General features: G+C 39.6%; 1 protein-coding gene across 7 annotated transcripts in view; it reads left to right on the top strand.

Annotated features, from left to right (window-relative positions):
- Positions 1–17779, top strand: part of CCDC149 (coiled-coil domain containing 149) — a 60020-nt gene that overhangs the window by 22064 nt on the left and 20177 nt on the right. For all 7 annotated transcript variants that reach the window (XM_087737051.1, XM_087737050.1, XM_087737049.1 and 4 more), the window contains exons 5-9: positions 5396–5512; positions 6953–7125; positions 8595–8667; positions 10003–10087; positions 11357–11501. In XM_087737051.1, coding sequence (XP_087593177.1) covers positions 5396–5512; positions 6953–7125; positions 8595–8667; positions 10003–10087; positions 11357–11501 — 593 coding nt within the window. The remainder of the gene's footprint in view (positions 1–5395; positions 5513–6952; positions 7126–8594; positions 8668–10002; positions 10088–11356; positions 11502–17779) is intronic.

The raw sequence follows: 17779 nt of genomic DNA, 5'->3' as shown, positions 1-17779 counted from the left end.
CTCTCTCCCCCTTCTCTCTCTCTCCCCCTTCTCTCTCTCTCCCCCTTCTCTCTCTCTCCCCCTTCTCTCTCTCTCCCCCTTTTCTCTCTCTCCCCCTTTTCTCTCTCTCCCCCTTTTCTCTCTCTCCCCCTTTTCTCTCTCTCCCCCTTTTCTCTCTCCCTCTTTGTCTCTTTCTCTCTCTCTCTGGTATTTCCTCTTACAAATAAGTCCAGATAAGCATTTCTTCTTCATCATGTGATAATTTTCAATTTTTGCAATGAAAATGCAAAATTTTAGTAGATGATAAAACCAGGGGACACATAATTTTTTCCCTTCAAAAATATGGAGCAGGTGATCACAGATATATATAGTGAGTTTTGTATTAAGCCCTCATCCTATTACCCTTACATAACTAATACATTTTATTGCTAAATTTAGCAAGTTATATGGAACATTGCTCAAAATCTGCCATTTGGTATTAATCAAACTCCTGTTGTCTCTGTTAATTGAAATATTTAAACTCAAGCCAAATGTGTGTAACATTCACAGCTGGAGCTGTATGCAGAAGTACATTCAGAGATCAAACTAGAGAGAGGTTGAATTTGAGAGTCGAGGTGGTTAACGAAGTAAAAAATGAAACAAGTAATGAATGATAACTTCCCTACCTCAACTACAGTTTTAAAGTTATGGGATTTAAAAATGTGAATAAAAATGATGTGGCTTTTAATTATTCAAGTGGCTTTTTTCTTTCCATTTAAGTTCATTTCATTTTACTTATTTTAAACATAAATATATTGAGATAATGCAGTTTTATTCATTGTTTATCACAAATGACTTCCTTGAAGGTATGCAGGGAGCTGGGAAAGGGTCAAGTGAGACCTAAATTTGTAGTATGCATAGCATTCAGTGTAACTTGCTCAAGCCTTCAAAGACCAGCTTCCCCAGTATTTCTTTTCATTTGCATGTTGTTGTTTAAACTATATTACAGCGTGGAAGGCAGTGCCTTGCAGTTCTCCAGTACCAATATTATGCCATACAGCCTTTCCCAAGCCAATCCTGAACAGATGCCAAGGGTTTGTTAGTACAAACGGAACACAAAGGTAGTACAACTACAATGTATTTAAATATCAAGGTTATGTACTTATTCCAATGCCTTGTAACAATATGATCTCAGTAATGCAGAGCTGCCTACTTTGTGCTTGAACTGGCTTTGTTTAGATTTGCCTTTGCGGGTTAACTTGATATTAGCTGGTCATCTTTGTGACATCTGTATTCTCGGCATGAATTTGAGTTCATGACCCTCATAAGGAATGGAAAAATACAAAAAGAGTTATTCTGCGCCTCTCCAAAAGGTGCAAAATGGTGCATCACTAAATGAAGAGGGGGAGGAAAGAACTGCATCAGACGGGGATTAATTTAGAGTAGGATTTTCATTTTTGGAACACATTCTTTACTTTCCTAGTAAATGAGAAATAGAGCTTATTTTAGAGTCAGGTTGCTGTTTTTTGAAGTGCCTAAAAAAGCACTGCCATCTCTCTGAGGGATTTAACACTCTCCTCCTGTGTCAGATCTTGCTCCCTTCTAGCTTTGGTGATAAAATTCTAGGCTTGTTCCTGAAGCCATTCTGTTCTGGTCATCAGTTCTCCTGTACTGGCAGCTGGGTTACTTCAGGCGCTGGAGTCCAGATAATGCATCGTATATACAAAAACAAAGAACTATAATAATTTGCTTGTTCTTACATTTTTCCCCTGCATTCTTCATTCTGCTTTTTCCAAAGTGAGGGAGGGCATCCTGCCCAGCTGGTCTACGTCAACCTTACTTCTGGCAAGAGATGAACAAACAGCTGCTTTTGCAGCAAGTGAAGCTGCTTATGGATGAACAATTCTGCCTGTGTCTGAGCAGGGGTGACTCATGCAGGCTTTGTCACCGAGTGGCAAGAGCTTTGTAGGACTAAAAAAGAAAAAAACTCTTTAAATATCACACATTAGCTGTATTGATAAGGAATTGTTTTGATAGCTTGACTTGTTTTTCACCGCATTAATGTTTGCTACTAGCAGGATACAGTCACTTGAATTAGCAAGACCTTAAACTGGTGACATTTTACTTGTTGTTGAAACCGTGTTAAGTACGTCATCAGTTAGGCGATAACAAATTACTTGCATTTGGTTTAACTGGCCTAATTTTTTCCTTTAATTTCAGCTAGAATTCTGTTGGCACGAATAATAAAACTTCTTCAGGCAGTCTCTGGAAGGATTTGTTGCTGCAGTTTCAGAAATACAGCAATAGCTAGACTGCAGCGCTCCAGCAACAGATATCTAAGGCTATTTATTTTTGTGATTGATCACAATCTCTTATCAACTCTGACACATCAAAACTATTCTATGTTTATGATAGTTATTTGTAAATTTTTTTCCTTCCTAATGTTGTGGCAACAATGCTTGGAGAGCAATTACTGAAACTTAGAGGCGGATAGTTAGGAAATATAATTCTCTCCTGTAAAAGGGTGAAAATAGAAAGCATAAGAGAAACTGGAGGTTTCTGGAAGACTAGATGACTCAGTTGCCTTCACTTGAATTCCTGCCCACACAAAGAAATCGTTTTGTAAGCTGTCGAGGGCAGTGCTAAGCGAGAGGAAGATGCATGGAAAACAATGGCTGCGGTATTGCTGACAGTTTGTTATTATAAGGCAGACAATCATTCATACAGCAACAGCACGAATGTTAATTGTGGTGCATATGTTTTGGCAGAACTGGGACTTCAGGTAGCAAATTTGCATAGTTCTGGTCCACTTTTTGAGATTTTGTAGGCAACGTGATGAAGACAGTTGCTGTCAGTGACTGTGGCTAAACATGATGGTTTCTGCCTTCCATGAGGAATTTACTGGTTGTGCTTGTTTCCCTTTTCCTTCTGCATGTTTTATCGATAATCAGAAATGTACAGCTTCGGCACAGGCGTTGTCTGTGGACTCCTAGCCTGCACAGCAGCTATTGCAGTGAAGCCTGTTTGGGGCATTGTGGGGCTGCTACTGAGTTGCTACTTTATAAATAATTATTTTAGCTGACGCTGATGAAGAAAAAGCTGTGATATGAAAATAATAAAGACTAGCGGCTTGCAGCACTGGATTGTTTTAGTTAACAGTCTATGGGTTCTTGACAAACAGGAGCTGTCTCTGGTAAGATGCCGTTAATTTCAGCCCACTCTGCTGTGGATGCTGTTCACAGGGTCCCGAGGGGTAGTGTTAACCTATTCTCTAGCTGCAAAATGAAGTTGAGCGGTCCTTTCCTCAGTGATTTCTGAATGACAGAAATAAAAATACACCAGCCAGAGGGCAGATGTATAAAGTTTATAACAAAGCACTAATATATGAAATAAACCCCTAACCCTCTGGCATAACACTTAGTGTCTCTTTGGGTCATAGCATTTTCAGGGGAGAATTTTATAGCAGGTGGTGCTGCCTCATGAGACGTTTGCAATGCAGAATTAAAGGACTTGGCCTGTTCTGCCCTGTCAGCTCTCTGATTGGCCAGCTGTCTGGAAGGAGCACTCTGTCATTCTATGGATTGGTATTTTACTTTACTTTATGTATGTTTATAATGCTGCGTTTACTGGGTGAATTTGGATTTCCGAAGCATTCTTTTCATAAGACTTCATGCCTATTTTTTTCACCTCAAAATTAATAGTAAATAAAGAGTTCTCCTTTTATTGGCAGACTGTTTTGACCTTGCAAGTAATAATTGCTTGCAGTTATAATTGCATCTTATGCCTCACCCCCTCCCGGGCTGGAGGAGAGTTGGTCATAGCGCATGAGTCACAGCTCTGATCCAGTTCCCAGCCTGGTGCCGAGCATTACGCAGAAGTTCTGCTCTGCTGCAGGCATTGGAGGCATTGGTAAAGTGTGATTCCCTTTCCCGTTTCCAGTTTTTCTGAGCACAATTAAGTTCTCAAAATGTTATTACATTTTTTTCTTACTGCCTTTCTCACTAGCAAGAGATTCTAGAAATTAAATTAATCTAACTGAATTAAATCATGTTACCATACCTTTTGTTCATCAGCCTTTTAGCATTTAAAAAAAATAGTCCCATAGCTGTGAAGCTATTCCAGGATTTGCTAGTTGCCTTTTTGACTTATTTGTTTTGATAAAGAAATTAATAGGAATTATATCTCCTAGGATCCATTCAGCCTTACTAACTGTTCAGTGGTTTGTACTTTCCCTGTGGGGACAGGGAAATTTAGTCTGCCAAAACCAGTTACTTTCGGGGGCACAGCTTCCCCTGAACAAGTGAACCACTTATCAGAAGAAGTCGTACTAGCTTCCGTAACTTGCACTGAACTGGAGCTGAAATAAGTGGGGAGGATGATTTTCATAGTCTGTCTTGCATCAGCAGGATTTTAATTGGCACATTGCAGCTATGGTGACTGGCATCCCATAAATACCAAAGATAGATTTTAATGTACAATCTTCTACTTCAGAAGATTGATTTTTTTCCTAACTCTGCAATATAATGATGTACATTAATTCCTTGGTGCAGTCAAAGATACGGGGAAAGTCAGGCTGCTTATTGTGGTGGATTTCTGTAGTCTTCTGTGGAGCTCCTACAAATGAGACCACGGGGAGGCAACACTTTTGCCTAGTTGTGTTCGGTATAAACAACTGTAAATGCTGAATGCCTTATAGACTATTATTTTAGTACTCTATGATTCTTGAAACGTAGTTGCTTTTTGCTTTGGATATTGAACATAACTGTATTAAGTCAAGTCAGACTGTTTTCAGCAGTCACAAAGCTCATGAGTTCGTTAGCTGTCTGAGCATTTTGGCCAAGTCTTTTTTGTTGTTAGCCCGTTTTTTATTTTTAACATGAATTAACTTTTGTGAGTAGCTGAAAAAAATAATGCACAAGCAAATGTATTAGCAGCTGTTAATGCAAATTCTGCACTGATGTAGCGCAGTGGGATTTTAAGTCGTATCGGTAAAATGAAGCTGGGCAAGCCACTTCATGCCTTTTTATTCTTAACTAGGAAGAGTTCTCTGCTGCAGCAGATTTTAAGATTTATATATGAAAGTGGCTTTCTGAGAATTCTCTAGTTTTAATCTGGCCGGCATTAGTTCCTGTCACTCCTAAAAAAACGTTGACCACGTATCTGTGTTTACTTGGTCTTTCATCATTTGTATACTCTGGTGACTATTGTTAGAGGGTCTAATTCAGCTCCCGTTGATGCTTTGAGTGTTCGACTGGAATTTTTCACTGAGAACAGGATTGAGCCTTCAACTCAGAAAATTCCCTCTGGTTTAAATAATACCAGCTGTTTGGCCTGGAAGAGATGAAATTTATGACAGCTTTACTCTTTCTAATGCAGATGTACTCTGATGCTACAGCCTGTGCTCTCTTGCTTACCGAATCTGTTTTTGTAAGCGCAGCTCCTTCGAATGACAATAGCAAAGCAAAGACTTGGAGATGATGAAGTTGGGGCTCGCCACTTTGCAGCACATGAACGGGAGGACCTTGTTCAACAACTGGAGAAGGCTCGAGAACAAGTAATAACTAAATGGGCATATACTGTAATGTTTTACAGAGGTGGTGCAGTACCAAGCAAATAACTGCTTCTCTTGCGTTTGGAGGGCTGGTAGCTGATTAATATTGCAAATAGTAGTGAAGGTGTTCATATTGAGCACTAACTTAAACATGCATATGTGGTTAGAGTGAGTTTTCTAATCTCAGGAATTCCTTCTCTAGATTCTCCTCTTTTTATAATGTGCAGCAACAACTTGTGACAGTTGAATATTGTCAATGAATGTCAATGAAAGAGTCTCCTTAGTGAAAGCTGTTACAAGTATTCAACACAATATATGGTGGCTGATGCATCTTGTAAAGATATTCTCTGAATCAAATTTTCTGTAGAAGTGTTGTTAGTCTCCTCTTCCTCCTGCCTCCTAGCTATTTCTTCCCCTCTTTTGAAAAATTCTTGCATCAGGCATCTTTTTCGTACCTCAAGTCTGTATTAATACTACATACCATGCAGCATCCAATTAATCAGACTCTTTCCCTAATACCGATACATAGCTTTCTGGACAATTTTGGGGGTTTGTGTTTTCTGTTGTTCCCACACTCCTTCCTACCAATGACAGTTCCACGCTGAATGAGCCATTCTGTGATCCAAGAAGAAGTGTGTATTTCTTGTTTTTCAGTCTTCACTCAAGCGCAGCGCTACGTTAGCTTACCAGAAGGATTGTTGGCTGCACTTGGTCTTCTTGCAGTGTGATTCTGTCTGGTATCTCTGTTCCCAAGCTTGCGCTCTCTCTGTCCATCACCTGGCCTCTTTTCACATGGTGTTCTGTTGTCCTTCCTGGCTTCTCAGTGTTTTCTGAGGTGCCAGTGGAGACTTCTCAACTCATTGCTGACTTTTCTCACAGTATTCCTCTCCTTGGAAGTTTGAAGCTCTTGGTCTTTGAGTATGTTTCATGCTGGAATCTTCCACCCTTTTGCTTAATAGCAAAGCTCACCCTGTCAACTCCATGCTGGCTTATTTTGTACTTTTCTCAGTTGTTCTTCCTGTTCTTTGGAACTTCATTGCTCAAAGTCCCGTAATTAGTATAAATTCCCCCTTACAGACTTTTTCTTCATCCTCCAAATTTGCCAAATTCTTATTCAGTTAAGTTCATTCCTGGAGTCCTAGAAATTGCATACTAAAACCAGCTTAATATGTTTGTAGCAGAATTATAGTATGGATTAAGGTTTCTTTTCTTGTTACATTTCAGTTGTTTTCTAGAACTTTTGTAAAACAAGTCTAACTGCTAAAGTTACTTAACTTCAAATTAATGAAATAATGCCAAAATAGAGTAAAAGTGCCAGGGGTTATGAGCTTCAGAAAGATTTTTGACTGTCCAAAATCAATCCTGTTCAAACATGCAGTGCTTGTTGTTGTTTTCAGTTTGTTTAAGCTTCAAAATAGTCATACAGCTCTCCTTTCTTCTCAGATCGAGACTCTGAGATACGATCTTCAGGCTGCACTGGATGAGTTACAGGATGTGAAAGAGGAACGCTCTTTTTACCAAGATAAGTCTGACAGACTAAACCAAGAGCTTAACCATGTCTTAGGAGGGCATGCAAACCGTATCATCGACGTAGATGCTCTGTGTATGGAGAACAGGTGAGTGCATTGCAAACCTTAGTGTTTCTGTAGAACAAGCAGTGTATTGCTTTAACAGGAGCATCAGGAAGTCAGTCACAACAAAACTTTAAAGAAAATATATCCAAGAATAAAAGTTAAGAGATTTTCGTAATCTGTTTTGTCTGTTTTGTTTGTATTGTAGCTAACCATCAAATAATATTGAGAAAGTCAGCTACAGGAAATTACCAATGTTTTATTTGGCTACAGAGATGTCAGTGATATTCCCAAATAGAGCTAAACACGGAAAAGGAAGAGAAGCACAGACCTTTTTATTCCCATCACTGGCACCAAAAGCAAGAATATTAAAAATTGGTGTCTTCAGAAACTCATAGTTAGCTGTAATGGGCTAATCCTGGATTGGGAACAGGGACTTTTTGTACCCTGCGCTTCAGACATAATTGTCACCACAGGGAGAGGTTGTCAACATGGAGTGATTTGCCAACAAAAGTTGCTGGTGAAATCACCCATGTAGATATTCTTGCCACTTCCTTGGGAAAAGAATGTGTTCTATAGTCTCTGCTAAGGATGAGAGAGAGGTGTCACTGACAGAGCCATAGCAGGTACCGCCCTTAATGTCAACAATTACCTTAAAATGAAACAGATCTTGTAAGACACTATCTGTTTGCAGAGACTTATGCTTCGGGCAGGAAAGCGTAATACCAAAGGCATTACTTCCTCCCAGCAACTCCAGGGTTTTTTTCTCGTTTGCGTGGCCTACAGACTTCTGTATCAACTTAAGACCCCTGCTCCCCTGACAGTGATATGATGTTTTTCTCTAAAATAGTCAAATTGTCACAAACCCTAATACAGCTGCAGTTGCGCTACATGAAAGAGGATATTTTATACACCCTTTATAAATGAAAAATATATTTTCCTATGTGGAAACAGTTGTCTAATCCAAGTGCATAAACTCTATTAGGAAGAACTGTACTGTTTCAGTTAACTGTATACCATTTTTCAACTATACTGTTAAATTTTCTACTTTGTGATTGCTAATGAGAAGTGCCATGTAAGTGATGGATATTGCAATGCAAAAGTTCTGCATAGTTGAGTCTTGTGTTGACATATATACAAATCTTCATGCGTCCATCTCGCAAACCTTCAACTACAGAGGACACAAATAAATGCTTCCTGACTATTTCCTCTAGACATAAATATATCCTTTTAGCTTCCCTCCCCAAAAACCTGAGGACCTATATAAAATGGTTGTGCAGCATGCTTGACAAATCTAACACAAGGGCAGCCTCCTTTTCTGATGCAATTTGTTTCCCTACTTAAAGTTTTATGGGGTCAAGAGCAGTAAGATTTTGTTATTTTATCCCTCACAAAACTGCAGAGGGAAAAGAACTCTCAGTAGTTCAAAGAGAGGACATGCGAAATAGTAAAGAGGAGCGCTTGAGGCAGTACTTGAAGGTAACATGAAGTAAAGGATTACATTTCTTTTTCAGGTATCTTCAAGAGAGATTAAAACAACTTCAAGAGGAAGTCAACCTTCTTAAGTCTAATATTACTAAATATAAGGTAAGATCCTTGCAGATACATGCAGTGTATCATCTGAACTGTGCTTTGTTGTTCATGGAGGTTATTGTTCATTCTCATGTTCATATGCATTTAAAGAACAAAATTGTGTCTTCAAAGAAAAATCCGCCGTTAACATTCTGACAATATTAGTATGTATACGTATTACATGCTCAGTCTTCCTTGTAGGCTTCTTAGCTGATGTAGTACAAAGGGATACCCATTAAGAGTATTTTGAAAAATGAATTAAATACCTTTTTTTAAGTTCTGTGGGGGGACCCTCCTCCTGCTGGGGAGGGTGATCAGCCTCCCAGCCTGCTGGTAGGTGAAACGTAGCAGGTCACGCAGTGAGTGGTGAATGGCTGCGACTGTGTTGCCGTCACAAGCAGCTCTTGTCTCCCTCTACCCTAATGGCTGCCCTGTTTCTTCATGTGTCTTAATGATTGCTAAGTCTTCCTTGTTCTTCCATTCCTGGGTTAAGATATATGCTGTTTTGCATGAAACCTTGATGACTGAATCCTGAGGGCAAAATATTCTTCCCTGAAGTCAAGCACTCTATTTTCTTCTGCAAGTGATTTTGGGGTGTGGAAGGGGAAGGCTGCTTGTCAAGGCATGAGAAGGGTGGTCTTAGGACTGTCAATAGGACTTCTTAACCATTTAGGTCACTGTGAAGCAGTCACAGCACTAATTGCTTTTTTGTGCTTGGGCAAAGCTCCTCAAAGTACCAAGTTCATTTCAGTGTCCGTTCACGCTTATGACTCGAGTCTCTCAGAGTGTCAGTTAGCTTATTGGTGAGAACTGAGCATCTTGGTGGTCTGGTGGGTTTCACAGAACTGTAATTGTTTTGGAAGAGCTGGACTTCTGTAGCAGGGTCATTCTGCTGATAATTCCTCAAAGTCAGTATTTGCTACTAAAAGGGCTTGTAGAAACTCCGATAGAGGAGTTTGAGCTTTCCCTTTGAAGCCTATCCAAAGAAATGGTGGGGAAAGTCCAATTTTGTTCCCAACTGATATTCTCTACAGGATACTGCAGTATCTTCACTGGCACTCAGCAGATTATTAAAAAATAGGCAAGTCTTAAAAATGCATTGGGGGGAGAGGGTGGGCGAGACTACAATAAGTGATTGCAATGAGACAGAATGAGTCTTTGTAACGTTGCAAAGACTGTTTTGGCTGGAGAATAATACTCCAGGAGAGTCACGCTCCGACGGGTTACTATGGGTGTAAGCTCCAGGCCCTGCAGAGTTGTTCTGAGACCAAAATCCAAAAGATTCTTTACTCCTAATGAAAGGATTTGTTGGGTACTGTTTTTCTAAATAGATATTCGCTGTTTCCTTAGAACGCACTAGAGAGACGAAAAAATTCAAAGACTCATAGTAGATCCAGTAGCAGTGCTCTGACCGGAGTCCTGTCTGCAAAGCAAGGTATTACGTAAATGCAGCATGGTGTTGCGTATCTCCTTTAATTCCTTCTATCTTACTTCTTAATTTCAGTGATCCTTTCCTCACCAACCAAACCAAAATCTTTCTTCTCTTTCCTGTTTATTATCATGTGCTAATTTTCATCCTTTTCTCAGTTGACTTGACAATATAAAATTTGCCTGTTGAGTATTGCTTCTCCTTTTGTTACTCTTTTGCCATTAATTTTCTTCCCTGTCAGTTTTATCAATTTTTTTTTTTAATCTCTAAACCCCTCTGCAACTTTGACCCTGACAAATCACTTCTTTATTCATCTCTTTGCTCTGCTAACAATGGCAATCACAATTCATATTCCAATGAAAAACAGACTGGGTGGTAGAGGAGGGGCCCCAAGTCAGGTTTTCTGCTCATAGTCTTCGAAGCTTTTACATTCAGATGTTTTGCAGGAAATCCTTTTGTCCCATGTTTCTTCATGGGATTGCAAAATGCAGTAATTTCTTTTTCCCCCTTCAAACAAAATATCAAAATTAGGAAAGAAAGAAGAGAAAATTCTTTCAGCCAAAGAGGATACCTGGCACCCTACTGTTTAGGTGTTGGTGTATTCATACACACACACAAGATCAGTAGCATTTGTCATGGTAGGTTGAAACTCGCTCTCTGTTTTTGACTTCTCTTCTGTCCTCTTCTCCATGTACTTGTGTGTGCATATATATATATATATATAAAGAAGAGGCAGAGCCACATTTTAGTTACAGAAGTTAATGATACTAGTGAACTTCTTGATGTGGTTGAGAGGTACAGGCTCTAAGCTGCAGAGGAAGAGTTCATGGGTGACTGTATTTTCACATCAGTCTTAAATAACCTGAAGGATATCATAATTCTAGAAAGTAATATAAAAGCTTCCTTGTGGGCTTATATTTTAATGTAAGTGGGAGAGAAGTGACTGATTTATACCAATCTGTAGGCCTGTAGAAGAATGAGTTTGTTTCCTTCTGAACAAAAATAATTTTCCAAAAGCAGAATTAAGTTAACGTAAGATGTGTCTGCCTATACTTGTTCTGGCAATTGCTGTGGAATAACGATTGGTTTAGAAAGCCACCATCTTTATGCCAGCTAGAGATTATATTTCTGGTCTTTTAGCTTTGTTTGTTAATTGAAGGAAAAAAATATGTATTCATTTAAGTAACGAGCGTAGTTCTTTAATGCTAAGTAAATGTTTGTGTCTCATCTCTGTGCATGAGAAGCCAAAACTCATTTGTGTTTTTAACATTATAGTCCAAGAGTTGTTGTCGGAGGATCATGGATGTAGCCTACCAGCCACACCACAGTCCATTTCAGATCTCAAATCACTGGCCACTGCATTGCTGGAAACTATCCATGAAAAAAACATGGTCATACAACACCAAAGGCAAACCAACAAGTAGGTAGCATGACTTCTAAGTAAAATAGAACTTAACAAGCTATGGAAAAGTCATAGTTTTGGGGGAGTTTTGGGGACATGGGAAGGAAGGTCCATTTTCACAGAAAATTCATTGTCATTGTTAACTGGTGGATTCTTTAGTTTTTAAGATCAGGTATGTGTTTAGAGAAAAGTCACGTTTTTGTGGTAAAGTCTGGGGTTGACAGAGACCTGTCTGCCTCTGCTAGGCAAGGATTGGTTTGCTGCTCAGGTTTAAGAAAAACCATAACACAGGGGGGACTTCTAGCAGGTAGTCTGTAGGGAGGGCTAAAGAAAAGCTGCTGGGAGGAAGGACATCCTTGAACTGGAGGAGAAGATATGTGATAATTGGTTGTTAATGTAGGAATTTGCTAATGAACACTGGTGGGAGTAGTAAATGTTGCACCTAGGAAAGGGTCTGAAAAGATTTAGTGTAACATTTGTCACAGGCTAGTGGCCTATGTGTCGTACAAATGATAGCTGTTGCTCCTATAGTTACTTTGCCAAAAGTTGTAGGAGATAAACATAGTTGGATTGCTACTATATGATTTTTTTGAAAAATCTGAACTGAACTTTCAAGGAGAATTTGTTTACTCTTAGCTGTACTACTCATCAGTAAAATTCTTTGTGTCTCGCACAGCTCCTATCATGGCAGAATATAATCATTTTTGACACATTTTCTGACATTCTGATATTATTGTCCTTGTACAGTGTATGAAAATCAGAGCTAGGAAGTGTTCCTTGATTCTGTGCTCAGTTCCCCCCCCCCTTTTTTTTTTTGTTAACACTGAGTCACTACTGGTAATCAGAGGTTTATTCAGGCTTCTCAAAAGCACATCAGGACCAGATGCCAGAAACAGGCAGACATCTTTCATGAAAGGAAGGAGTAGTACTGAAGTAAACTGTATTGCACTAGAATAGATGATTCATTTTGAAAATTGATAACTCTGATACTAGGCAGGCTCCATTGCATAATTCTTAGTGATGTGGCAACAGAAGTGGAAGAGCAGTTTATAGCCACTCTTAATACTCTTGAGAAAGCAAATGCCTAATCAGCTAAAAGAGACTAAAGCAGTGAAAATGTAGCCCAGATCTAGCTGATGGCAGCTCAGTCAATTCGTGTCTGTAAGTGTGTCATGTAATGCAAGAGCAGTTCCTGCGCTGAGCAGTGCTAGTGAAGGGCTAACACCTGCTTACTGCCCTCTTACTGCTAATGTAACATCAGAAGGAAAACATCGAGGGAATAACTTTTGTTATTCCAATTATAACCAGTCTTTGCCTTTTACATCCTGGTACTGTATCATTACCTGATGTTGGAGTTTGCATACGTTTGCCTATAACCATAGGAAACTTCTTTCTTAATTTTTTAACTCTCTTTGATCACATACAGTCTCTTGCATCTCTCAAATGTATCATTGCAATGATGGCTTTACTTTCTGATACCACTGTCTCTGCTTTCAAGTATTGAGTATGGGTTTTCTTGAGATAAGCCTTCACAAGGAGATACGATTCTTTTATCTGCATGCCCAACTGGTCATATATGGCCACAGGAGTAGAGACTGGATGCGTGCACAAACTAGTAGCCTGTGCCCAATAGAAAATCAGATCTTAGAGGGAGGTGGCAGTCCACATCTCTCCCAGGTCAGGAGCGTGCTCAGAGCTGTAGTGTTGTGTTCAGTTCAGGATGCTTCAGGGAAAAAAAAAAAAGAAAGACAAATCCTAGGCAAGTTGAGTGAAGAGCCTCAGCCACACTCCTGTGTGGTATGCTCATTCTTCTTGTCAGCTTTGGCTTTAGGTGGATTAAAGAAACTTTTAAGGAGCTAGGAGGAATGGGAACAACTTCGAGTAGAAACACCTAAGAAACAGAAGGCTTAAAGTGTAAAAGAGAAACGCTCGTAGGACATCAGGGAAAAACATCCTTTATTTGAAGTTCATTAGCTAGTTGTTGGGGGCACTTATTTGCCATGTAAAAAGTTACAAGTAAAGACTGCTGGCTTCTGAAAATGAGAAAGCAACTGCCCACCTGTTGGAGAAGGTTAGAGGTGAAGAGTGAGGCCAGTGCACAAGTAAAATGGGCAGGTCCATAAACTGGTACTAGTAGAAGGTGCATTCTTTTGTTGAAAACATCTCTCCATTCAAAGTAGGAAGTTGAGAAGGATGTGGGGCTAGAGAGAATTGTAACGACAAAAGGTTTTACATAAATCAGAAGGTGGAAGTCTTCTCCTTCACCCCTCTGTCCTGTTTGCCTGGCTTTCCCCGTGCAAAGAGCATGTGTGGAGGACACAGTTACTCTTTCAGATTGTTGTGTGAAGCAGGTGAGATGCTACTGGGTAAAGAACATGAGATTTTGAGGTGGTTGTTTCATTCAGGGAAGAAGTTCTGCTTTTGATATTTTATAGATGATTGACCTGTTAGTGATTCTATTATCTGTAAATTAGACTTTTCAAACAGTATGAACTTATCTTCCTCCAAACAGTTAACCTGCTCTAAAGTCAAAGCCTCTTTTGTTGCTTGCGGATTGAGATACGGCTGTATAAGTTCACAATAGCAGAATGGTAGATTTGCTTTCTGATTAACTGAAGCAAAAACAAGACAGTGGATTTTTTTACATAAATTAGAATTTGGATGTGCTGTCGAAGTTGACTTTCTGCTGTTACACTGTTGTTAAAAACATCCGTTGCCACTTGCTCTTGGAACAGACACACTATTATTATTGCCGCTTTTCTAAATATGTGGCATGGGAAAAGGAGCTGTGGGAGTATGTGCCTTGGAACAAGTGGGCTAAATCCAGCCTTTAATTCTTTTAGCCCCACTTTTAAGAAAAAAAGAAGTTGTTTGGGAACAAAACAGGTCATTTTCCCCAGGTGATTGGTAGCTACTACTGCTAAGTTTAAGTAACATCCTATGTTTTTCCTAACAAGCACAGTAGCTTCATTTGAAAAAGCAATTGTAAATGAATTCTGTATGCAGTAATGTGTTGCAAGATTAAATAGTTACATAAATGCAAAAATAATCAGTCCTAACCCTGCCTAGCAAGCGGATAAAAATCTTTTTTTCTTCTACCAGCAATAAACCATTTATTAGATGTTCTTTTTAGTGCAATTTGTTCCTGAGTTTGCCAGCACCCATGCAAGCCAGATCAGCATAGAAGCTGCTCTGCTGCTTAGAGACGTTGCACTAATTTTAACATTTCTAACTTGGGCAAGCTTGGTCATGACCAAAATTACAAAAAGGATTGTGTCAGTCTGTAACTGAGTAAATGTTTCTATGTGATGTATAGAACTAGATATGCGACTGTGACAGACCCTATTTACAGACATTTGGGTGATTGTATCTGTATGAGGGTATATGCCTTCTGTAGCAAGATCTAAATTGAAGGTGAGGTGAACGGAGCTCTGGTGCTCTAAATCAGCACAGCTCCCTTCAGATTATGGCCATGTATGTTGGGAAGCATGGGAGAGCTAGAAAGGAGCTTGTAAATTTAGGTGGGAGCATTCCTGTTGCGTGAACAACAGATTTCTGTAAAACCTTATCCTGGAGGGAGGTTTAGACTAACTCCCTTGTTGCATTAGAGACATGACCAGCGGACAACAGGAATGCTATCAGCACCTTTGTCCATGACATGATCCTTCTGTTCTAGTCAAAGGATCTGGTCCACTATGGCTAGAGATAAAAAAATAGATTAGAGAATTTGATGTTACCAACCCATGCAGCCCCTTTAAAAATACCTACTGTTCCAGGCCACCACAGCTCAGTCTTCCCACAGCACAGATGGAGTGGCAAATTATCTGGAGGTCACAGGGGAAAGGAAGGAATGGGATAAACCACACTGTGTTCAGGATTGCTTACACATTTATTTTTCAAAAAAAGTTCCTGTAAGAACTGGCAGCTTTATGTAGGGTTCATTTCTCCCATACCTGTCTTCAGACCATGTGGTTTGGAGCAAACTGGAATCATACTCGTCACTGAATGTATTTCGCTCTCCTCCTGAATGAAAGGAGCAGGGTTAAGTATTGTCCTCTCTTTTTGCCAGCCATTGTCCAGGGCTGCAGAATGATCCTTCTGTGTGAGAGCCTGCAACAAAGGTTAGAAAATAGCTCAGCGCCTCTTCTAAGAATACAGTAGGAATTATCAGGATATATTTGCTCCAAAACCTTTAGAAATAGTGTGGTACAGCTGATAAATGAATTATAAAATTTAAAAGAAGCAAGAGAAAAGTGACTTTGCTATTGTTGTCTGAATAAAAAGAGCACTAGCCATAACTGCACTTGATGCAGAGGGTTGAGTTTCCTTCTGTGATACAGCTAGCCCACAGGGAGGGCAGTATCTTTCCCCGCTTTTCTGCCCTGGAACTACTGGTGAACTACTTAGGAAAATAATAAGGATTTTTTCTTTTCCTGGCGGAAGTGCTAAACTTGTGACCCGTTTGTGGTGACAGTCATTAGCCACATCAACTTTGTGTTGTCAGCTCCCTGGCTGAGCTAACATGACGTGGAGTAAGTCTTGCATCATCTCTGTCTGTTCCCTGCCCCTCTAAGGCAGGGGAACTCCACGTCCTTTGGCTGACCTTTGGTGGGGCCTTGGGCAGGGAGATGGGAGCGGGCTCCCTGTGCCCAAGGTAGAGCTTCTTGGAAGTTGCTCTGGGCCTTTCTCCATCACCTTTGTACTGCAGAGCGCAGTTGCCGGGTGTCGGGCCGTGCACTGGGATATGAAAGCAGAGTTATTAAGGCTGAGTCTCTCATACCAGATGGAAGCATTCTGAAAACAAAATCTAGACTTGAACAGTTTTGATTGTAATTGGAGAAGACAGCAATAGATCCATCATAACCTTGGTAACCTATTTGATTACTGAGTTTCAGTGGAGAAATAAACATAACTGCTCCCAAATGTCTTCTCTCCGCTGCTTGTAAAGGTAATGGACTGTTTGCTTTTTAGTTGATATACACCCCTGTACCTTTCAGTGCTTTCTTTGATATTTATTATAAGCTTTCTCTTTCTCTTTCACATTCTTTCTTTCATCTTGATATTTTTGTAATCTTTAAAATACTTACAGGCTTTCATTGTGTCATTGCAGAGCCCTCAGAGTAGAGATTTCAAAAATACTTAGTCCTTGTTAATCAATTTTTCTAGCCCCTTTGACATTTGCTGGGTTTGCTTTGCTATTCTTCACGTCCTTCCCAGATATTGCCATCTTGTCAGTAATGACATTCCCAGTATGCTCAAATGTCTGCAGCATAAAACCCTTGGTGGAGAGCACACAGTGCAGCATTACACAGCTCTGGTGAGCATGGGAAGATACTATTGCCTTAGTGTGTTGTGATATGCTGCTTCTCAGCATTCCATTCAAATTTAACTGGCTTATCCTGTTGCTGTAATTTGATGAGTAAAACTTGCTGTCCATTATCTCTGCTGTCATGTTTAGAATTGCTGCCTCGTCTAGGTTTCTCACTCTGTTGAGTATTGTTTGGGATTTATTTAAAGACTTTTAACTCTAGGAGACTTGCTGTGCCTGTGAGAGAAACACTTTCAAAAATTCATTGGAAAAAAGAGCTCTCTTTGCAAGATAGAAATCTCTCATTTGATCTTGGGAGAGAATTAAGACTAAAAGTTAATTCCTGCAGGAGAGCTAACTGCAAATAGTATTTGTGTAGGAGTCAGATACAAAAGAAGAGATGACCCAAGAAATGCAGTGAAAACTAAGAGTGGGTGATAAAAGCTTGAAGCTTTTTAGTGAAGTAGAAAACAGTAAAGTAGAGAACAGAGTTCAGCTCTAAAAGCAAAGATGTAATGGAAAAGATATTCCTTGCTATTTTAAGCTATCTTAGTGCTAGAGAAACCTCTGTGAATAAAGGTCTAGGCCAAAATTGTGTCTTAGAACTTCAAAATGAATCTAGATGTTGCCTCGAGTTTTCCATATTTTGTCTGCATAGCTTTTACCTTCTGGTTTTAGCTGTAGAGAAAGTAAAAGTAACTGGGAAGAGAGATTTGCAGGCAAGGAAACAGAAATATCGTGAGTTGCTATTCTTTGTCTTTACGGAAGGGCAAAGGTTGAATGTCCAGTACATCCTAGACTTTTTTTTTTTTTTAAACCATGGGATAGATTAGACAACTGTACTTCATTTTCTTTTAACTCTGGAGGTGGTTGTCCATTGCCATTAGTGAAAAGAGATGACTGCATACAGGTTTACTGCCCTAGTTAAGTAACAAGTTAAAAATTGAACTGTAGTCACGTAAGCAATTGGGTTTTCTTAGTATAACAA

This window comes from Nipponia nippon, unplaced genomic scaffold, assembly GCF_047370975.1.
Source record: "Nipponia nippon isolate SJK-2023a ecotype South Korea unplaced genomic scaffold, ASM4737097v1 scaffold_6, whole genome shotgun sequence".
Lineage (NCBI taxonomy): Eukaryota > Metazoa > Chordata > Aves > Pelecaniformes > Threskiornithidae > Nipponia > Nipponia nippon.
The sequence above is the reverse complement of the archived record's forward strand: the minus strand, read 5'-3'. Positions and strand labels throughout refer to the sequence as shown.